Source organism: Lathamus discolor, chromosome 8 (assembly GCF_037157495.1).
Source record: "Lathamus discolor isolate bLatDis1 chromosome 8, bLatDis1.hap1, whole genome shotgun sequence".
Taxonomy (NCBI): Eukaryota; Metazoa; Chordata; class Aves; order Psittaciformes; family Psittacidae; genus Lathamus; species Lathamus discolor.
In genome coordinates this window covers 14,895,698-14,920,063 of record NC_088891.1, presented here as the reverse complement: position 1 = coordinate 14,920,063, position 24,366 = coordinate 14,895,698, and the positions used below count along the sequence as shown (strand labels likewise).

Below are 24,366 nucleotides of genomic sequence, written 5' to 3'. Positions count from 1 at the left end.
TTGTTTGTTTTATAAGCAATACTGACCAGTGTTGAATCCAAACTAGCATATCAAAGAAAATGTTAATAATTCCAGTTTATCTCTTATATAGCAGTTTGCTGTAATTTGAATTGCTCAGTACAGAGCAATCTCTAGTATATAAAATGAGCTGTCAAAGAAAACAATAAGGTCTGCAGAAATGCATCAGGAAAAGTAGTTTAAAAACTGTCTATATTACTCACCAAGAGCTGGTGAGTCATGAAGTGGTCTTCGGCGCTGATTTGTGCCGGAAAATGGATAGTAGGGTGCTCCAGGTTTTCCCGAGGATGACAGCTGACCTGGACTTCCAAGCCCCATATCTGACCGAAGCAGACTAGACTGCAAAATATACAGAGATAAGTAAAATTAAGCTCTATAATAACTCAGCTGTTATTATAGCAGGCTGACAAACTATTAACCACACATACTGCTCTCAGCATTTATAGAAATTTACTGGGCTTTCAGTGAGGGTCTTGTAGTTCAAAACAGAAAAAGTCTACTTTTTGAAATTAGCATTCAGAGACTCTACATTAAAGCATAATTCAGAAATGCAGAGCAAGTTTGGCTGCGGGCCTCCATGAAACCGGAACCACTGCAGTTTAAATAAGCCAAAAGAAACAGTTCATACTTAAATTCTAAACAAGTATCATAATACGTTGTTTAGTTTGCCAGTAACACCTCTTCTATTACACAATATAAACATAATTGATAAAAACTGCTAAGAGTTTATAGTGTGACATCAGGCTTTAGCACATACTCAGAAATCCAGACTTGTATTACATTCATAAAAACACGGAATAATTGTAAAAAAACCAAAACAAAACGAAGCAACACCCAAAAACCCCCCACAGACCAATGAGATAAGATTAATGCACAGACCATAAAAAATGATGACATTTTAAAAACTTCAAGCCACTAATGTAGTTGAACCCTACCCTTTGTGTTCCCTTTTCATGCAGTAAATACAAAATCATTCTGAATACTTAACAAGTGCATTTTATACTGTTTGGCCTCATGTTATTCGTATTTCTTCTGTGAAACTGAAATGAATGTTAGTGATTTATGAGAACATAGTTTTACCATGGTTGATATTATGTTTAGCCTTCCTTGAGTCTGAAAATCCCCAAACTTGGAGGGAAACCCACAGAACGCTGTACAGAAAACAATGCTCCCAAGGAGTGAAAGTGCATTCCCCACCACTCCCCTCCTGGCTGTTGCATGCAGCTTTCCTCATTCAGCAACATTCAGTCTGTGGTACACATAGCTAAAGACACTTTGCTTTTAATATCTGCAAAATCCGATTATTAACTTTAATAACCTGCAAAATTGAGGTTCCATGGTGGCCTTCAGAAACAAGTGATTTGATTTCTTCATACTTGGTCATTATGTAGTACATACAGTCTTCCCTGTCAGCTGGCAGGACAACAGCCACACTCTTATCATGCAATTGTCAGGTGATGCTAAGACACAAACCACTGACTGGTTTAACTTTTATACCAAAACAAACCAGAGGTGCCACTAGCTAAAGTTTCTCCTTCAGCCCCACCACTCCCAAGCCAAGTTTCCTCCTCCCCTCAAGCAACTCTCAATAACAAAGTCCATGTGTCCCTGCAGGTCCCAAGCTCACGGCAGGAACTGCTCTAGCACTGCTGCCTTCTAGGGGTACAGCAGCCCACAGGAATAGACGCAGAGGCCATTGCTCTTGGCTCTCCTCACCTTTCCTTCTAAGGCCTGGATACCCTCATTCATAAACAAATGTACTTTTTGGATCACATTATATCATTCAAGCCGATTCTTGTAGTGTGATGACTGGTGAAAGGTGAGGCTAACTCACATGGCTTTCAGCAAGGTACTAAATTCCTTCTCATTTGCAATGCACTGGGATTAGCAGAAAATCCTGAGTTCATATAAAATTACAGACCACATAAAAAAAATAAGCAATAACCTCAAGTGCATTTTTCCAGATAAGTGGCTTTGCATCATACCACTACTGAAATTTCTATCTTGTACTTCTCTGATGACTAATTTGAGCATGAAAATCTTGTATTTTAATTCAAAAGACTGGGATGTGAGTCACCCCATTACAAACTAAAGGAGGGCTCAGAAGTGTTAACTATTTCTTACAAATCTATCACACAGTTTGAAGAACAAAGTTAACAATGACTAAAACTGGTAAGGGCATACAGTTTCCCCTCAATTCCATTTCTTCATTCTTACAATAAAACAGTCTTTAAATCAGAATTGTTAACATAAAACTCGTACTGAAAAGAAATACCCTTATAAGGAATGAAGTGATCTTTACACGAAGTACACAGAAAATATGGGGTGTGTGGAGGTGGAATCTGCTTGCAGACTGTTTCAAGATTCGCTATTTTTGTCTCTGACAAACAGTTAAGAGTTTATTGTTTTGCAGAAAACCTGATTATCAGAATATCTGGCTTACACAGTACGAGTCTGAATTTAGCAAAGATACTATTCTAAACAATTATTAGTGGTGAACACTGTGCAGGAAACCTGGGCAACATTTTGTGAAAAGCAAAGGCATTGTTCCTCCAAAACACCTCCCAAAGAAAGAAATGAAACCAGTTCAGCACTTAGCTTAAGACTTGACCTTCAGCCCAAGAATACCTAGGTCTGAAGCAAAACTACTTTACATAGCCCATGGGGAAGGGGAAGAAGTACTGTGATAGTTGTCATTTCAAGTAGCTGAAGCAAGGTCCCACTCACAGCATCCCAGAACCACTGAGGCTGGCAGGGACCTCTGGAGGTCATCTAGTTCAGCCCTGCTTGCTCAGAGCAGCTGTCAAACACAATTAAAAACTATGTCCCACTCACATTAAAGACAAACCTCCCTGCTTCCCCCAGCATCTCCTGATCATTGGCAGGGATTTTGGAAATGCAATGGGATCCATACAGACACCTCCAAAAAAAGAATGGAGGAGCTAAGAACCCTCAACTCCTCTATTCACTGGGTGGTAGCAGGGAAAGAAGGGGAGGGAGATGACAAAAAAAAATGGTCCAGAACAACCCAAACTCACTTCTACCAAGCCACTCCAAAAGGCATGTGTCTATACCTTTTCCAGACTTAACCTCCAACCTTTACCTCATGACATTTGCCACTCTTGCTTTTGTTCTAAGCACTGCAGTTGTTGATGTTTTTATCAGACCCTGAATTTCAAAGCAGCATGGCTACAACAACATGAAGTCAGTGTGTAAGTAATATAACACATACGCAGTAAATCTCAAGCTATGTCACGCTCTAAAGAAGTTTCCTGACGCATACTGTGTTTGGGTAAGAATTCTTTATCAAAAAAGGAGGGGAGGGTAACACACCAAACCCACAACCCTCTTCCACCATCCCACAATCAAATGCAGCATCTGTTTAAAATTTTATAATTGTTCCTCAGTCTTCCAAAAGAAAATACAAATAGATGTCATTAGTTCAGCTCATTGATTTTTCTGCCTGTTTGAACCAATTGAGAAGCAATATTGATCAGGACTGATCCTTTCCTAAGGGCATCTGATAAAGAAAGGAATACAAAAATACCACTGAGGATAGCAAAAAAGCTTTGTATTATCAGCACCAAGCTTCTCCTGACTAAGTGCCCGAGGTCCCTGCACAGAGGCAGATCACTTACACACATAGTTTGCAGCATTCTCCACAGAGAATGTTCATGCTCACTCCGAACCTCATCTGCCAAGCACGGATCCAATTACTAAAGAATAATCAATGACTGGTTATTCTCCTGAACACTACTGAGTCCTGTGTGCATTACCATTATAAATAAAAAGGCATAACCCTTAAAATATGCCTCTTTGGATTCTATAAAGTGTATTTTCAGCCTCGAGATAAACAAGAATTTATTTAAAGCAGTATTTTCCCTAAAGAATATGTGTTCAATAGCCAATCTGAAAAAAAAAAGGGAAACAAAATAAAAAAGGCTTTTATTACCATCACTGAGGAACACAACAAGCCTGATGCCAAAGAGAAGAGAGAAAGAGGTAAACACGACTGCTTTACTTCTCAAATCTATCCCTTTCAGCAAAACCAAAAACCAGTTTTGACAGCCTCAGGGGAAATGGCACAACATGACCCAAAAGAAAAAAAAAGGCTTTTACAAGGGCCACTATCGAGACAAATGCTTTATAGGTGTCCTTTTCCTAAGACGTATTCTCATAAAAATAAAATGCAGGGGAATCATCTGTTCAAACATCGCAAGGGTGAGGCGCGGGGAAAAAGAATCACATCTACATATGGGGTGTGTGTATTTATGCACCTTTGTTGCAGAAAACAAGTGACATTGTACTGCAGCTGCACTTAACGTGCACGCAAAGTTAGCTTCCATTCAAACTAACAAGCTAATCAACCATATGCTTATATGAAAATGGTATGTATGCCTGAGATAAAAAAAGCTCCTTACTCGACATATTTTAGGATGTTTTTGAAATTGATTCTTTCAAGGAATTCGAGCATAAAAGGGAAAAAAAAAAGCATTTGACTACTTTGGATGTTGTCTTTTCCCCAGCCCAACTCTATGAATCTTTAGAATCCAAAAGATACTACTTGATGCCAAAATACTGCTCTGCCTTGAGTGAACTTCTAGGACACCAGCCAGCAGGATTCTAATATGTTGGTAAACACTTCTTTGATTTTTTTTTGTTACTTTGATATAAAAAAAGAAATAAGAACATGTAAAGGCCTGCAGATGTCCTTATGTAATATTCCTTGCATCTCTCCAGCACTGAGGCTGTATGTAGATAGGAAAACCAAGCTATCCTGCAAAATACACAAACATTTTTTAACTAACACACTCCATACACTGCACTATCATATATAAGCTTTTACTTTTCAAAACAATGTATTTGTTATGGGCAGTTAGCCATGTGCTTCTTGGTCTAAATCTCGTTCACGTTCATAGCCAACCTATGCAATATTTTCATCCAAATACAACCATGTGCCTTTACATTATTCATTATTTTCTATCAAAAGAATAATATGGTTGAGAATAAAAGCACTGCCCATTATATGCAACTGATTATGACAGGCCCATTGTGCTGGCATAATAAGGCAGGCTGCTTTGGCAGTGAAATGAGGGCTGCACCTTAGCGACTGCAAACTTAGACCTTGTCCCTCCCCTCCAATAAAGTACTCAGATTTTATTTTCCCTAGGTTTTTTGCAATAGCTTTCTTTTCAGAGCGTTTATGCTCTGAGGCCGAGCAGCCAGGCTGGCCCTATTTCCCAAAGCAGGGAAACTGTCCAAAGTTTAAAAAAAAAAAAAAAAGAGTACTGAAGTGTCTAGTTAAAAACTGGGAGCTTAGGTCCATTATTTTGTAAAGGCAAAGTAACACAACACTTCAATCAAATCCCTCCATTATTCCATCACATAGGCGTAGACTAACTCGCTTTGCATTTCTATTTCTCAGAATGTTACAGAGCAGATTGTAAGTGCATTCCTTGCCTTACAGTAAACTTGAGCCTCTGCACTGAGAAGAGCAAAAGTTTCAGATGCATGTCCTTTTATTCAAGTGAGCCATTTGGATGACATAAAGCATGCATGTAATGTATCTTTATTTCACATCTTGCCTTACGGATAAACCTGACAATTTGCATGAGCTAGATTAACGTAACAATCTAGCTCATGTCATCTAATATAACTGAAGAATGTAACAAAACTGAGAAGTCAAACTCCTAAACTTGCAAAATCCCCCAAGTTGTGTGTGGTTACTGTGATTCCACAAGAAAACCTCTCACAAAAACAAAACGTTAACAAATAATTGTTCTGTGAGATACTTAAAGTACAGAGGTTTGAGCTGAAAAAAAGACCATTCACCTCAGCTCCACATCATGCAGTTTAAGCCAAAAATATAACTAAGATACAAAGTGTTGAATTTCACTTAACTCAAGTCTCCAGTCTTTGGAAACTGTGATGAATATGCACTCCAAAATAGGAGCTGAATTTGGAAAAACACTGACATATGATGTAAATTCATTTTAAATTTAAATTCTAGAGATATGTTTGCAATTATCAGCATGTTGTTAAAGAATCTCATCCTGAGAATATCATCAAATAGTAATGTGAAATACAGTGTTACCATTTTGAGAACAAAGGGACCCTGAATGAGTAATCAATAGCAACTGGCAGAAAATGAGGCATTAATTATGATCCTCTCTAGTGTTTTGTCTCAAACAAGGTTTCATTAAATACATTGTGCTAACCTGTACATCTTCGAGCCATTACCAATAGATCTGATCGGATACATTTTTGGTCTGTTTCAGGAAGAGGAAAATATCAGAATTAAAAACCAACAACATCTAAAGTGTTATATGATAACTTGAGCATTTTTTCTTGATCAATTTAAAGGAAATCAGCAGTTGCTAATAAAACATCTCAGGAGAGGATCCTCTAACAACATGCTGATAATTGCAAACATATTCCTCATCTGAAAAAAAATACTCAGATCTTATAATCTCAATGTAGTCTCTTGAAAATTTAATTATCATCTCCTATACCTAAAGTATCATGCAGGTTTGAGAAGATAATGACAGTCATCCATCAACTGCATCCTGCCAGTGTAATCAGGCTAATCTAGCTCACTGGAGTAAAAACCTGCTACCTAGGGTACTAAATACTGAAGTGATGCAACATCATAAACAAAATAACAGACGTTTAGTTTTACTGTCTTCTCAATTAATGCTAACACTCAAAAATATCAAGGTATCAATATATTCTCTTTTTACACCAAAGCTTTTCCGGATCACCATGAGGTGCTTATTTAATGTGTTTACCTAAGCAGAATCCGGTACTAGGCAAAATTCTGCTTATGTGTAAATATACTGAAACTAAGCACAGGGACAGAGGACAGAAGGAAGAAGTTTATTCAGAATTCCATATAGGTTTTTTAGCAGTGAGCGGAGTAAAGACTAAACACAAAAGCAAGGAAACATTTTGTAGTCCTTCTGTATCTAGATGGCTTTAAAGCACCTGATTAATACAGATACTAGAATGAGGCCCTTCCTTCTCTTTTGCAGTAGTGGCCTCCCTGCTCTGCTACCGCATATTGGCAGGAGTACAAATTCTGTTTTACGCTTCTCAAAGCGGCACCCTGCTGATGTTGGTGTCCAATCCCCGAGGTTATGCTGGCTCAGCTTGTCTTTGCTCATCCCCCCGGGCAAGGTATTTTTGCGCTGCTGACTGAATTCTAGGAAGGCATTACTAAGCATTGTGATTACAGGTCAGGCTCCCCTCCCTTTGCCTTTGAATCTTTTTGCTGCATTATGAAAACAGTAATTTGAACAGCTTCCTCACTGTGATTATACAAAAGCAGAAGGTTTGTGGAGAACTGCAAAATGTCAGAAGAGAAGCAGCTGAGGGGTTATTCATCTACTTTTTAATTTTTCTGTACCAGCCTTCCTGTGTTTCTCTCTGATTACCAGACACGAGCATGAGAAGTCAACATTCTAGTAGAAGATTTTTTTCTTATTTACAGAAGCCAGACGATAAAGCCCAAACTATCCTTACATCTGTTTCTCCCTCCACATCTTCAGCAAAATGATTTCAAAAGATTTCAGACCGTTAGTAGAATGCTTCATGTACACAGCATGGAACCTGTGCACCTCCTCTCCCACACAACAGAAAAAACCTCACTAGCTCAAATCATGAAGTCGGAAAATGCATAACATCATGAGGGTTCAAAAACTAACATTAACATAACAACCAGATAATTGTTAGGGCTTAACACGGAGGGCCCATATGTTTTCACATATGATCAAGTGAAAGCTATGCCCAGTACTAGGGTGCTGATAAAGAGACAAGCCCAGTGAGCATCTTGGGGTACAATCCCCTCTCCTTAAAAAAATGTCACCCTTCTCTCCCTGCTCTTTAGAAATCTGTGCTATCAGGAGCACTATCATCTTGAAAAGCATGCCACAACACAACTGAAACCGGTGCAAGTTGGATGACTTAGTTCCATGGAAAAGGAATCAAAATGCCAAATCTGTCTTGTGCTTCTTTCCAAGCACTGACTATTGGCTCAAGCTGCAGTCTCTCCTAGCCCATGCTAGACAGCAAATAGTAAGCAATAGGTTGCTTACAACACACTTACTTCCCCTTTCCCAATTCCACTCAAGGCCTTGTATTCATCTTAAGAGCAGTCACCTGTGCAGATGCAAAGTTTGGGAAGGGACTTTATCCCTCTGTGAAGAACGGAAGGTAAATGGGAGCTCAGCATACTAGAATAGTCATAGACAAAAAGAATAAATGTCAAGAAAACCCAAAGGGCAATCCAGCTCATTCAGACTGACAGGTTTGGCTGGGAGAACTGAGATAATCTTTTCTCCATTCTGAAATAGTACCATAAATTTTTAATTGGGAAGCACCCAGCTCTGAGGCAGTAAGATTAGCTGCAGACAAACAGTAACTGGCTGAACAAATTGTATCTGCACTCCATGTTATAACATGCTTTTTCCTGCCTTATGCAGGAATATGCAAGATACTATATATATATTGATTTACAGGATATTCATTACCTTAAACACAATCAAACATTAAAAGGAGGCAAGAAAATTTGCCAACCCTAAAGAGTGTGAGAAAGTGAAGGGCAAAGACAAGTAACAGTTTGTCTGCTTAAGACATCCAGAATGATTCCTTGCAGAACTGCTCCCTTTTATAAATAGCATCCCTCCCCCAAGTACAACTAATTCCTAACACCTGCTACCCACTCCATTCCAGGGGGATGTCTTCCCTGATTAACTTCAGGTGGTCACCTCCAGCTCTGGAAGAAGACATCTCGCCTGTGCCCAGTCCTGTTTTACTTTCTGAAAAGGTTCTGCAGGCTCCTTATTTGCTGAGAGACAGGAGATTATTCTCCCAGTAGCACAATAAGTAATTCACTTCTAATAAATCATAATCAAGAGAAAGTTAATATAGCTTGATTTTACTTGAGGAGTAAAATGAAGCAAAATAAACTCAAGTGTGGACATTCCATCTGCCCTTAAACTATATATCCCCCTCCCTATTCCAGCCTTTTAAGACGGTATCAGCTGGCAGAATCCAGAGTCACTGCTTCAGTTAACATTGTGTCACAGCCTTTCCTTCAGAAGACACATTTCTTAGAGATTGATAGCTCAGCTGTAAAAATCTGCTTTGGGGAGACACCTGATATCAAAGATGTCAAAGAAGAGCAGATTAAACAGAGAACATTTACAAAATAAAATCAGTTTGTCAGCTTTAAAGTTATACTGGTATTAAAACCCACACACATGTACAAGCCTTATTTTTTCTGTTTCCATAACTCGGTATTTCCTGGATGTTCTCCATACTGTTTCTAAAACTCTGTGAGGAAGGAAGAAAAGCAACTGGTGCCACTGACTGTAGTCTTCTCTAAAGGCCTCACAGATAAGAAATGTCCAGAATACCATGTATTTTTCTGCCTCACTGGAAAGACCCACCTAAAGCATCATCTAAATCTTTTTTTAACTACAAAACTGTTGCCATCAATAGCACCTATGCTTTTTTATAATTAGCGCATTTAAAGTGTGCAGAGCTTTTCCTTACTATGGGGAACATATGAGGGGTGTTGCAGTTGCTTGTTTGATTGGGGGGGGTGGGGGGGTTTGTTTGGGGTTTTTTGTTTGGTTTGGGTTTGCTTGGTTGGGTTTTATCCCCACTCTAGCATCCCTTTTGCCACAGTACTGGATCCTCTACTGTGTGTCACCTAGGTGTGGTCTAAATTTGCCTCTTTCCATCCAATTATTCCCGAGACAAGCTATTTACATTTTTCTCTCAATTTAAACTCTTTCATTAATTGCCCCCCTCTTAAAAATCTTTTCAGTAACACTGCAGTATCATCGGAGCAGATGGCACATCTCAACACAGAGTAACTGTCTAATTATTTCTCTCGAGGAAGCCAAGCAGGGATAGAAGTCTCAGAGACAAGTAATAAAAGTTTCAGGATATGAACCGAATTCCTACAGGAAGAAATGAAGACTGCAGAACTCCAAATGTGTGCAGACTTCAGCATACATCAGGTACACCCAAGAAACTGCTGGCCCTACAAGAAACACCTGATGTATTTGTTCCTCACAGCTGCCTGCTACTTCTTTCATCTTCCAGCAAGACATCTAGTGCTCACTATTGTTGACATATAATGCTACACCAAAGCATGTTAGTAGTGGTCTAGTACAATGGCCCTTGCATTAAAGTAATGAATAGCTAAAAACTCAGCAAAGCATCCTAGGGGGACTGCAGAGACATGCCATGCCACCGTGCTGCTTTTGGGGAGCCATACCTGCAGATCAAGAAAGACTTGTTTGGAAGCTTTAAAAAATAATCATGTTTTAAAATGCCATGCGCTACAAATACCTGTTTTCTTTTCTGACTTGCCCATTTCAGGTAACATGTCAGCTGTCAGACACCACTAAAACACTACTCTATTCACAGTCACTCATTTCTCTCACTCTCGCCACTTCCGAGTTTTCGGTTCTTACAAAACACATATTTCAGGTTACATTTTTCATACTGTTCTTTGCTTTTCTATTTTTGTCAGTAAAACTCATTTCTGTTTCCCACATACCTTTTTATACACTCTTACCTCCTAACATTCACTTTTTTGTCTGCATGCTTGTTCTTCCAGCTGTTTAACGTCACCTCACGCTTTACTAAAAAAATTAAGTCGGTTCTCTTCCCCATAATACCATGCACACACCTTACAACTCTATGGTTGAGGAATGTTTTTAAAATACATTTAAGATGGTGCTATTTCATTAATTTTTTTGTCTATGCAGCAAGCTGGTGTCTACATCCCAGGACAGATACTTTGTTCACTCTTGCTTGCATTATTCCTCACCACCTCACACAAAAAAGTTGGAAAAAAAAAAGAGCTTGTACATTCCCTCTAGACAACTCAAATTTCTGGAGTTCTGTTCTTATCACACTTCTCTAACCTGTGAGGTAGCTGTTATGGACAGCGTGCTCAGAGATACCATTTTCTCCAGCAAGGCAGGACTGTTCTTTAGATTTGCATTCTGCTCAAACTGTTTTAAAGTCTTTTTAAATTTGAAAGAGGCAAATTACTGACTATGCAAAGGCAAAGCAACATACACTTGCAAACATTTCTTTTGCCAAAGTGATCATCTGTTAAATTGCCCAAGAAATTGGTGCTAAAGGCATTTTTGGCGTTTATTTCAGAGTTCTTATAGTGTGTTTGTTAAAGAGCGACTTAAAATTCTTTTGCACAAAAATAAAACAAGCTTTTTAGTCTGCAGAGGATGTAAGAGCTAATAGACACGGGTTTTCATGCTTGCAAATTTATTCTTTAATAGATTGCTAAATTTGCAAACAACAAGATGCAAACCTTTCAAATTCCACATTAAATTGTGAAGAAAGTTGTTCTTTAGTCAATAAACAGAGGTCACAAATTTTTGCTCAAAAGCCAGCAATATGAGTTCCAGTTGCTTAATAACTATACAGTATTAAATTCTGTAATATATTTCAGCACAAGTCAGGCATATACAAATCTAGCTTTCTCTAACTGACCTCCAGATGAGAATGTTTCCAAGTTGAATCACAGCAAAGCTGGAAGACTGATGAGTTTGTTCCAACATACTTTAGCAATCAGTGTGAAGTCAGCTAATTTCTTCTCCAAGGTACCTACCTAAGTTACAGCATACATTGAAAGTAATGAAACACAAAACATGCTCTGAAGATGTACAAATGCCACATTTATCTTAATACTCCAGTGAAGCGTACTTTTTCTTTCCTGATAAAGAAGAAACTGGTAAATCCTGAAAAGTGGTCTGAAATCGTATCTCAATATGCTTACTTGAAGTATATTCCAATAAGGAACACTAAGTATGGTGCTAATGTGCATAAAATGTTACTGTCATACTGCACAATTCAGGCTCACTTAATAATGCCTGATGTGCCTTGCATCATGTTGCAGTGATGCAATAATCTGCTGCTAAATGAGTCACCTCACATGAGCTTCACAGCAATAGCAGAGTTGATGGCTATTGAAGGGAAAACTGGAGCAGTATTTATCGGAAACATTGATGGGCCAGCTCTTTCTATTGGATTTTTCTTCTTCATCTGAAACTAGAGATTCTGAAGTAGCCTTATTTATTACCAATATGTACAAAACTTCTAGAGTAATGAGTTAAATGAGTTAAAAGCAATGAGTTAAAACCCAAGTGCCACTACTAAATAAAATATAGAGTACACACAGTGTCCCATCAATTCTTCATACACACTCTATGTAGTACGGTATATTTCATACTGCATGAAATATATAGTAGCATATGTAAAGATCATGTACTATACAGTAGTATATTCTGCGCAGTATTTTATATGCAATTTTACACAGACTAAATGAAGTGCATTTAGTAAATATAATCCATAGCTCCTTCCAGCATTCATCTGCAGACCAATTAAGCTTTTTTTCTAAGTGTTTTTACACCATTTAAGCATCCCATCATCATATACTGTACAGATTCAAATGAAAAATAAAGTAAATTACTATTTGTCTCTTTATAAAAACGTTACACTAAACAAAACCTGATTAATGTCTTTTTAGTTCTTGCTTAACATCCACTACATTTAGTAGTTGATTTTTATCTCCTTTCTTGCACATGGGATAGTATGTGGACCTGAAATTATTATATGAAGGGAGGGTTATTGTGTTATCTCAACATGACAAGAAATCCATAATGCCTATTTTTCATGCATGATTGTTTAGAATTAAAATGGAACATTAGGGGGACAGTCACAAATAATTTACTATTTTCAGCCTAGTGATGCTAGTGGGGAGAGACAGACTTTGCCAGGCAGATGAGAACAGGCACTGTTAGGCCAAAGGACCATCCCCCCCCTCTCTCCACCAATTAGCCAGGGCACTTACAGGCTCATGGGGATAAAGTTAGCTTCTGTGACGACCCACAGAAACAATTAGAAGAATTAGTCTAACAGCTACACATGTACTGCACATTTATCTCAATTTCACTTTGAAAATAGTGCAGATTCCTGGCTTTCTTCAAGCTCAGACCTGTCAAAGCAATGTTCAGTGACAGCTGGGTGCCCTTTTGATGATACTGGAAATGGGAGTCATGCATGCAGTTTCTGAAGTCTCAGCACACATCCACACCAGGTTATTAACACCATTTACACCAGTGACATATGGAAAGAACTTTGGTAAGAGAAGAACAGGTTAGAAAGCATTTGGAGAAGTTAGGTATTTTCAATTCAGCTGTACCCTACATATAAGATACTCAGAAAACTGGCTCTTGCCACTGTTACAATTTCAGAAACCTTAGCCACTGTCTGAAAACTCATGGCTCTGAGAGAGTGCAGAGACCAAGAAAGAATGGGATTAGTTGGTTTGTTTCACAGGTAGGAACAAACACAGCGGCTTGCTAATCCTCAACAATTAAAATTTCATTTGGAAGAATATACTGGAAAAAATAAGACTGAAAATGCCAGAAGGTAACAAAGGATTTGTATAGATTCAGCTGGAGTAAACTCTCTAAAGCCTATTCACTTCCTTCTCAGACAGCATAATAGGTGTTTTAATAAGGCTTTTACTACTTTCACATTTCACAGGTGAACTAAGGAACCAAGGACAACTAAAACTACTGCTGAATACAGAGCACAGCTATTTAAAAACCAGTAGCTAAGAGTTCATGATCAACACTGGGTGAATGTATTAACTGAGAATTTGCAGGCGTCTGTTTTGGGCATCATTCCACCTCTTAATTAGTGACTTGGATGAAAAACGAAGACCACATTTACTAAATTCACAAAGCAACCCAGAAGGATCTACAAATGCAGTGCAAGCCTGGAATTCAAAGTTGCATTGACTAATTTAGAGAAGGTAGAAGCAATATGTTAGAAAGTAAATACATTTTTGCATATGGAACCTGTAAACTGAAAAATACAGGCTCAGGAATGACAAGCTGGCCAGCATTACCATAAGAAGGCACTGGAAAATTTTAGACCATGACCAATCAGACAAGTATCAAAGAGTGGATCTTTTTTTAATGAAAAATGATAAATACCATATGGCAGAAGAAAACAACAGTATTGTCAGAAAGATCCAGGAAATTTGTTTTTGCCATAATGGTAAGGCCTTAGATGATGTACTTTACCTAGTTTGAAACACTGGAATTCTCTAGGGTTGTGAACCTACTGGAGAACATGCAGAGCAAACCTTAAGTTTTTCTACCAATACTTCAATCTGAGATAGACCCTGATACATACCTGCTACTAAATATATACCTCATTATACACATCAATGTAAAAATTAACTCTGTTTAAGTCTTATCTTTTCTAAAGACTGCATATCATCTTAATCATCTAGGGGATTTCCAGCCTCTACAGACTTAAAAGAGCACAGATTCTTCTCCACATCCACTGCCTGCAAGACAAGAGTTAGATGCCTTAATTACAAAGATATTTAGATAAGGCATCAGGGAAACTTTTCAGGAGTAAGTATGTTTAAAGGAAAACAAAACCCAGTGTGGCCATGCAGTCTCCATCTCTAGAGGTTTTTTAAGAACTGACTACATGAGCATCCATGAGGGACAATGCAGCTGATTCTTCATTTGGATTGTCAAAATGATCTCTCAGGATCGCTTTCTACCTTCTTCTCTAAGATAGCTTTCAAACATAGTAGCTACATTGAGCTGTATTTCAGGCACTGCTATGGATTTATGAAAAAAACATTAAAAAACCCAAAATTCAGAAACCCCACCACATTTCAAGTTAGCAAATGATTTCAAGCTCTGTCAGATTTAACAGATACTGTCAAATTAAGGTACAAACTGTAACTTATCACAGAAATTTAAACTGTATTAGAATTTAATTGCAAGTTAATTCTATGATCATTTTCTATTACCCTGGGCTATAAAAAACAAAACAGATTTACCTAAATAACATTTTTCCCATATACTGACAATATATTAGAAACTGTGGGTGAGGAATAAGCAGGAAGCATATCAAAGGAATAAACAGAATTAGAAGCGATGTTAATAGAAACAAATATGTGTAAGATGTTGGCTTTTAGAGAGCTACATGTAAAAGATTAATATTAAATGGTACTAGATAGAAACAATTAGAAGTTATAAAAGCATTCTCCTCAGTGAGAAGCCAAAGAACAGAAATTACCCTCATTACTGCACAGTGAAATAGAATTTTATGCGAAGTTAGCAAAAACTCATTTTCCAATACAGAACATTAACTTAATGAAACAGAAATGTAGAAATTAATTTGCTTCCAAACTAATGTCAAGTTTAAGTTATGATATTTAAATATACTACACACAGAGCTATTTGAACAATAATAATAATAATAACATTAATACAACGTTTTACTGTCTAGACTGGCAATAATGTGAAGCCTATAACTTGAACTTAAAAGAGTTATCCTGCTTTCTGTGAGAATGTTACTGAAAGCTCACCAATACAGTTACAAATGGGTCTTTGTTCCTCACATCTGTGTTGCACAGAAGTAGTAAAAGCTGTGAGAATGATCCTTTTTTTAACAGGGGAAGCAATGCTTGGCCTTCATTGCCACATGGGGCTGCCCAGTCACACTTCCCAAACTACCAGTGAAAAGATTCAAAACCAAGATGTCAAACTCATATGCTAAGTTTCATCCTCAAGGAGAAAGATGTTCCTGAAAATATCAGTTCAAAGCAAATTATCTACTTACAGTAAAATTAAAAGAGATCCCTCTTTGAGAAAACAAACACAACAAATTAATTGATTATAATTAAAAATACAGTTATCACTTATTTAAATCTTTGTCCACAAGTACAGAATGCAATCAAAAGTTCATTAAGCATTCAAGCTTCCTGTACATTCGAACAGACTTTTAAACAATGATCAGAGTACTCTTAGTGTGGCTCATTAAAAATAACATGGAAGAGATCTTCACTCTAACATGAAAATTTAACGACGTAAGATGAAAGTTTCTTTAATTAAAAACCACATCATCTAAATTACAAAATAAAACAATATTACACTGGATAACCCAACTGCTAAAAACTGAAAGCCTAGTAACACTGTCTTCTTTAAAAAATACCCATGATGTCCACAGGAATAACAGTTAACTTATGAACTATATTTGGCAATTACTGGAATATTTTGACAAACTAAATGTGGAAAGTATCACGAGTATCATGGACTAATTGTGATGTGCAGTCAATACTGGCCTGCAATTCTGTCTGCAGACTTGGAGAGGGGAACAAATAACTGCAAAGGGTAAGAAAACTCATTTCACAATCATCTGTAGGAGAGATGTGATACACCTGGAGCACATTGCTCCATATGTTCAGACCAGTAACAATCTCCCTTTTACTAAAACCATTAGAATTCATGCTCATGAGCTACAGAACCAGTTCCACTCATACACAGCAAAAGTGTCTCCTCTAAGCAGATGTATTTAAGTGCAAGGTAATTTGACCACACAGAGGCCAGAAACTTTATTCTGCAGGTTGTGGAATAAATTCTTGTTTATTATGTTTGGTAGCCTGACACATTCAAGTAGCTTAAACTAAATTCTAGTTCAGGTTATTCCATTTGCTTTCAGTCATCACTATACTTACCTGACAGCCTGGTAACCCCGTATCTCTTCCATACAGTGGAAATGGACCTCTGTCGGAGGTTTTTCCTGTAAAAGACAGGCATTTGATTAGGTTCTTCTAAAAACCTGCTAGAGAGCTGCATCAGTTGTCCTTACACAGGCAACTCAGAAAATCTGTGAGCATCATAGTAAATTTACAAAAAATAAATTGCATGAATACAAGCCAGCTTTTATACATGTTTTTAACACACGCCAAGACCACTACTATGATAGATGACATACTTGCCTAACTCCATTTCTTACATAACTGATCAGCAAAAAGAACTACTGCCAGTTTTTGTTGTTATAAAATATCCCCATCAGTATGCTTAAATAAAAAGGGCAAAGGTCCAGCTTCATTTCTGTTAACAATGAGAAAAGACAGAGACACTTTTAGACATTTCTCCTTCCTACATGGAACTAATGCATGGCTGGTATCATCTTAGGCAATGAATATACATCGCCAAATAAGCAGCAAAATAAAACCAACAAAATGACATGAAAAGTGAACAAAAATTTCAATTCAGAACAAGAAAACCCACACCAAACTTAAGCCATGGATGAATCATTCAGCCATTGCCACTTACCCCTTAAATCCTTAAAAATCCTTTCATTTCATATACATTCCAGTCAGGTATAAAATACAAGCAATAAAACTGGTCAAGATGGCAAAACAGACTGGACTCTTCTGCCATATGTGCAATATTTGCCTGTAGGTAGCATATACTAAATATAGTGCCTTGTACAGAGTGACTGCCCTCTGATGTTGCGATCTGAGGTCACAAGACATTAGCAACATACTTGTCAAGTCCAGAAAAAGTACTTCATGATTTATTGCTGCTTATGCCACCGAACTGCATGTTTGTGTACTAAAACTCAATGTGAAGTTCTCCAGTAAGGCTCCAAAGTTTGTCAATCAACATTTCTTTTTAAAACAATCCTGAGTAGAAGTCTCTTGAACAATGTTAAGAATCAGACAGTCAAGTATGTGTGTAATGGAAAGCACCAAGCGTAGATGCTTGCCCTGATTATGACACCGTCAGAACTAAGGAACACCCCATAACACCAGTCACTCTTACCCAGAGGTAATCATTAATACACTACAATACCAATTTATTTGAAAATGGATGTCATATTACCCAACTAGGCATTGCCTTTTCTAAACAAGGTATGTCCCATTCAGCCTTCAAGAAGAAAAAGTAGCCTTGCTTGCACATTCCCATTTCAGTGATAAATAGCTCCATGCTATTACAAATGCACTTCTTGAACAGGACTTCCTTTGCTTTTTCTGATTTTCTCTGTTACTACCAAAATTCCCTAAATATCATTTTGTAAGAGGAAAAACTAAGGTATGTTTATAGTTCATTTTAAATGTGCATCTTGTGTAAGCAGAGAGGAAGTTTCAATCTCTTGGAACAACATCTCTGCAAGGTTATCATCTTGATAACAGGTAGGCTGGTCAACAATAGTTTCCTTAAAAAATAGCAGCTTTGCTGTAACAAAGGGACAAAACAACCCCATTTTTCTGCTGAAGCAAATTGCCTCTAACAACTATCAGGCACTAAGCAAGTAAAATACCTAGTATGCAAAATTATATGAAGTAGGATGAATCACGTTGTTCACATTAAACCAGACTCAGCATTTTCCTCCCAGAAAATGAGAATCTTGTACCACATGATAAACAACTTTGACTGAAATATGCAGTATTCCAGGGCAGGCTTTGAAACAAATATTTGTACAAGAGTCAATTACAGATGCTAGAAAAATTATGATTTAAATTATGGTTTGCGTAGCAAGCAAGAAACTGGTAGATAAGAACGCATAAAATCACGTTATTCAAATGTTCTCACTTTGAAAGTTTGGCAGGTTCCTACTACTAGGAAAAAAGCTTACTAGAATAGCCCAATCTATACAAAATTTGGTTCTAAGAAATAATCAAGAAAAGTCAAGGGTGCCTGATGCTGCACTGCCTAAATATTTACCCAGATCTGGAGCCAATTAATATTTAACCTGTGTTCAAATGGCTAAGTTTTTCAGTGAAGGGTTTGGGAAGCAACCTAGGACCAAGACAGTGACTTTCTTAGAGTCTTCCAAACACACTCCCAGTGCAAGCACTTAGATATGACTCTCAAACCTGCAATAGTGTCACAATGTTAAAGGTACACAATTTTAAATAACAATAAAAACCAACAGGCACACATGACAGAAATACATGTTGAGCCCACACTCAAGTCCTGTTCCTGGTTCTCCCTTGTAAGTGGAACCGGACTGTGCTGTCCCTTTTGCAGGACTAGAGCACTGTGATAGCAGCAGTCTTCATATTTGCAAAGCAGAAGCATAGGAGAGAGAAGGTGAGCTATCCTGGACACTGCTAAAGCACATCTGTTGTGCTGTTCATGGGAAAAGAGGAAGGACTCCATCAACAGCCCCTGGAGCTTCACTGATACTGTATCAGAGGTTTCCCAGCATGCTGGTGTCTGGCTGTACCACAGGATGGTTTCACTATCAACACAGTCCAAAAGTGAAAGAGTCTTGACTACAAATTGCCTGTTGTCATTTCAACACACTTCAGCTGCTCCTGCCTAGGCGGGATGATACTGTCACTACTTAAAGCCTTGTAAGCAAACGTCACAGGTAGTGTTTACTTATCAATAGAAAAATACTTAGCAACTACTCCGCACAGTGAGCCAAGTGCCTTAAAAGCAGGTAATGCCGACTTTGAGAAGGTGACACTTCCTCATTGGTTTAACAAACAGGTAGGTCCCATACATAATGTCTGCAAAAACCAAACTTACCAGGGTACCGGTGTTTATGACACTGAAAGCCAAAGCAGACCCTGAAACGTCTTGCAGGTTTACCCCACAAGATTTGCTGTTGAGCATATTCTAACCTCTGTCCAATCACATCTTCACCTCTTGTCTTAGTCAAGTGCTCACTGCGCAGACGGCAATAGCACCTTTCTTTATTACAGCTGGAAATTCAGAAACACTAATGATCAGCTTTAAGGAGACACGAGGAAACTCACTACAGCATCTGACATTAACTGCAAGAGGGTTATGCAAAAACACCGTCAAATGACAAAATCCTCCCTGAATTTTTTCCTTTGCACAGGTTTGTGTGAACATGACTGTAAGGCAGTGTGCAGACATACCAGCTGGGAAGGTAAAGCAATGCCCAAATGAAATTTATTTCCTCATCAGATTCTATTTTCACAAAATATTCATGAGAATTAAAGCAACTTGGGCCAGTTTTCCCAGCCCCACCGGTTACCATCAGCCTTGTGCAGTACAGCTCTCCATCACCTGATCACGTACTTCCTAACTCACACATTTCAGAAAGAAGCTGTCATTTTAGAAGCAAAATCTAAGCCTTGCTTACACAGTGTCTCAATACCCCAGAGTTTTGTCTTTTAACCAGATCTGAACTAAAGCAATGGACATCTAAAACTTATTGAATTGGCTGCATACAGAAATCTTACATCTGCATAGATCAGCTCACAAGGCATTTGAATCTCTGAACTTGAACTCGGCATGAATTTGTATTCTTTTTTTTTCTTTAGTATGTTTCATGTGTTTTCATGAACAAAACCTTCCCTGACCTAATCGCTTCCTAACAGGCTTAAAAGCCCGAGGACTATGAGTTAAAAGACATCCAAACAAGAAAATCCCACGAAGCATTCTTAATCACAAGTATTTCCTGACTTCATAAACTTACAGCCTGGACACATTCTGCACCAAATCAAACATTAATAGGTATTTAGTAAATAATTTTCTTCTCTTGCAATCACTTGTCTAAACATGATATGCTCACAACTTAATATAGCTTTCAAATACCACACAAGGAATTGTCTTCCACAATAAATCTATCTGTATAACAGCTGTGCAGACTAAATACTCTCAACACAGAATGAACTGAAACAGCAAGATGCAAAGTGATAGTGAGCTGAAAACAGCTCTACATAAACTCAGTTGAGGACTACTTCAGTGAATGTGCTATAAATGCCTGCCAGTAGTAAACCAGCCTTTTCCCACCACTTCTAGATAATGCTTGGTTTATGAGAGTATGACAGAACATAACTCTACAAAAAATCACTCCAATTCTCACAGAATTAACCCTTTACAGAATGAAGATCTTTGTATGTATCGCTAAAAATTCATTTAGGTGCCAATATGGAAAGCACCAAAATTTTTTAATGAATCCATGTTTATCATCCAGTATAAATACCACCGTGACCACAGCTGGCAGCTGCTCTGTTTGTCAGACATGAAGTATGTCTGCCCTACTTGTACAGAGAATCATCTTTCAGCAAATCTTGAGGCCTGTTTTTAGAGTTCCTAATCATCAGTTCATCATTGAAAACACTTAACTGGCCACAACAGATAGCATATCCAAAAGTCAAGTCTGTAACAAAACGTTGCTGGTATCTTTGAGGACTTTTTGTGGGCTTTTTTCATTTGGGTTGAGGTTTTTTTAAGTTATTAAATTGCTGTTGGTAAATTTGGTTAGAAATCAATTTTTATATTGCTTTCTCCCCTTCCACACCCAATAACAAAGACTCCAGCAACAAAGTACGTGGCTTTGTTAAGTCACAGAATACATTCAAATGATTTTTCATATGCAGATCCAATATAATAACAAACAAGCTGTAAAGGCCATATTAACAGGTGCATATGGACGATTTAAGAACAACATTCAAAGTAAACATTTGTCTAAAACTCTCAGTATCATTTTCCAACGTACCACAAAATAGAAAGAAGCAGGCAAGTTTATACAGGAACATCCTTGCTGCCCCCAGTACAGACCCATTCTTTATTTTTATTTTTGTTGCTGTTAAAAACTCTTATTCAGCAATTATGAATTGTCATTCAGTATGGTGAGGAAAAGATTACACTTGATCAAAACACAAAACCAGCCTCACTCCCAGGATTTGGCGTGCTGCCGCCCTCTCAGAGGCAAGACTGACACATGGAGCCATAAAAGTTTTACTACATATCTAGACATTTCCCACAGCACCAGAGGAATAATTCCTTCCTCTTCTACTGCTATATAGGCCTACTTATTAATAGAGGCTGTCAGTTTTAATATCTTATACCTACAATCTTATCTCTAACATTTTAAAGGTACTCAATACACATACGTTTGTGTGTGTCTGTGTGTGAATATATAGTGAATAATATATAATAGTGAATATATTAGTGAATATATAGAAGAATATTACACGTTTTTCCTTACAATACTTGTGACCAGAACTCATGGAAACAAAACGAGATCTGAAGCAACATAATTTCAAGAAAGCGCTTAAAAGAAGTGACCTCCTATTCTCTTCACAACAATTTAAGTATTATTGGCTAATGTGTGCCAAGCACGCTGCTGGCTACACTGAGGATGTTTAACAAGCCAGTGCCAACAAGTGCAGCTGCTGGACTTGCAGCACCCTCCTCCTGTTCATCCCAAGCCAAATTACTCACTCAGCTATGAACAATGAAGCAGCAACACAGGAAAATGCCAAGTGCAAGCGAGATTAGTGATGAACTGCAGGATCCCTACAGAGGTCAGTGATTAGCAGGTCCCCCAGTTGTAATCACTTTCCTAACCTAGGATTTTATCTCATCATTACGCTCCATCTTAACTCAGTCTTCTGACTGCGAGCAGTTTTCCAATCAATAACCCTTGAAGTCTAGCAAACTCATCCACACTTTCTTTACCTTTTAATAAAGCAAACCTACATAATACAAGTTTTGAAACGTAAGATTAATGAGTAATTAATGCATTAAAAATGTTACTGGAAAATTCTGCATTAAAGTAATTGAAGAAAAATTCTGAACGTATTAAACCAGGAATGCCAAGTCCAAGAGATGACCGCCAATGCAGCCTATACAGGTAATCACACGAACATTGGTCTATGTGTTTTTGAAGTATGGATAAGGAAATGGTATGTACAGACTATGACCAATGGAAAAAAAGAATACATTATTTGAGATTTCTCCCCCATATAGTGACATCTTCTAAAACCAATTTTCCCAGACAGGGGAAGGAAAGGTTAAGGCAAAGCTGGGTTTTAAGTCTACAGATTTGCTCAAAATTTTGAAAGATCACGATCCTACAGAACAATTCTAATGATCTGCAAGAAGCAAAATACTGCAAGTTTGAATAAGATTTATGGGATTAAAATGTCCAGTCTCAGGTCTGCCAGAAATCTCCTAGGATTCTCCATGCCATAAATTCTCATTTTTAAGATAGCACTGTACTTCTGCTATCCAGTCCTATTGCTTATTTGCCTTATTTTTTCCCATCTAAAAGACCCAAAATATGTAAATTCTGAAGCTGGACTCACCTGGAATCAACTTCCCATTATAACTGCTGAAATTTAGGTACAATCTTTAAGACAGCAAACACTAATTTATTGTTTTTGTTGATGTTTGGACAGGATCATCTGGGAAAAAAGCTTGGCTTTTTATTTTTTTTTTCATAGTACTTTCCAAAGATCAGAAAAGTTCCTAAATTCTTTTATACTTGTGCGGGCACTTGCAGATGTCTTTCACTGTAAGAATTCTACTGACTGAACTGACCAGGCAGCAAATCTCGAGAATACCATATTACAATGTTAAACTTGGAAGCCACGGGATATCTTACCAGACATTTAATACAATATTTTAAAAAGAAATGTCAGTGTGTGAAGTGGTATTAAAGAACCTGCTTCCCAAAGACATGCCTCTGACACTTTCATCCCATTGATTTGTAAGTACTTCTGAGAAAAGATGGAATATTTTGTCAGTTTGCAGAGCACTGCACAGATCTTGTACTGTAAAAAAACAATTTATTAACGCTCTTACGTACTTACACAGGAGGTAAGGGTGGACTAAATTCCATATTCTATTTGGACTGAACCTATGAACTTGTAATTTACACGCTCATGTCAAACCGAGAACATTTCTATTCCACCAGTGGCTGATCCATGATGGCTCCCCTTCCTCAGTACTGTTCCTGTCCCTCCACTTACCAGGCTTACACTGTGCTGAATAACACATCAAATGTTAGCAAGGGTAAAACAGACTGAAGTCTCCAACAGGAAGATGCACATGAGTAACTGAAAGCAAGGGGACAGAGAGAGCACAAACCTCTTACATGAAGAAAGAACTTCCTTATCCTCCTCCTCCAAACCTAAGTGGGTAAGTATCTGTGAACCAAATAATTCCTGAATAGCTGTGTAGTATATTTAATTTCAGTTCTCCACTGCTATGTCTCCTCTAGGCTAGCCTTACCATAAATAATGTTACCGCTCTAGTAACACATTAACATCTGCTATGCATAGAGAGAACATCCAGCAAAATGTACAAAAATGTACTAAAAATGAGGGAAATCAGGTATGTAAAATATTCATAAAATAATAACCACACCAAAAATGCATGTGAATGCACACACATTTCAAATTGCTGACAAGAAGGCATTTTATCACATGCATTTACTCACCTATCCACCACATATATTTCTATAGTGTCCATGTGCCTTCCCTTTGACTATTAAAATGTGCCCGCCATCTTGCCAATCTCATCCCAAACTAATGAAGTTGCTACTCTCAACTAACTTGAAAAGCATTCCTTGCTCTCCTGGTGTGGAATTTGTCTCAGATCTAATGACAGAAGTTATTCAGCCTCTGTCAGTGACTCTGAACATCAAGCACATTATTAAGTCTAAAGGGAAGAGGATTTTTTAATTGGAAATTAATAGAGAATC

The 24,366-nt window shown here is 37.8% G+C and overlaps 1 protein-coding gene across 7 annotated transcripts in view; it reads right to left on the bottom strand.

Moving 5' to 3' along the window:
• The window catches only part of TCF12 (transcription factor 12), a 164,453-nt gene that overhangs the window by 52,296 nt on the left and 87,791 nt on the right, over window positions 1–24,366 (bottom strand). For all 7 annotated transcript variants that reach the window (XM_065688651.1, XM_065688648.1, XM_065688650.1 and 4 more), the window contains 2 exons: window positions 16,616–16,680; window positions 222–357 (listed from right to left, as the gene is read on the bottom strand). In XM_065688651.1, coding sequence (XP_065544723.1) covers window positions 222–357; window positions 16,616–16,680 — 201 coding nt within the window. The remainder of the gene's footprint in view (window positions 1–221; window positions 358–16,615; window positions 16,681–24,366) is intronic.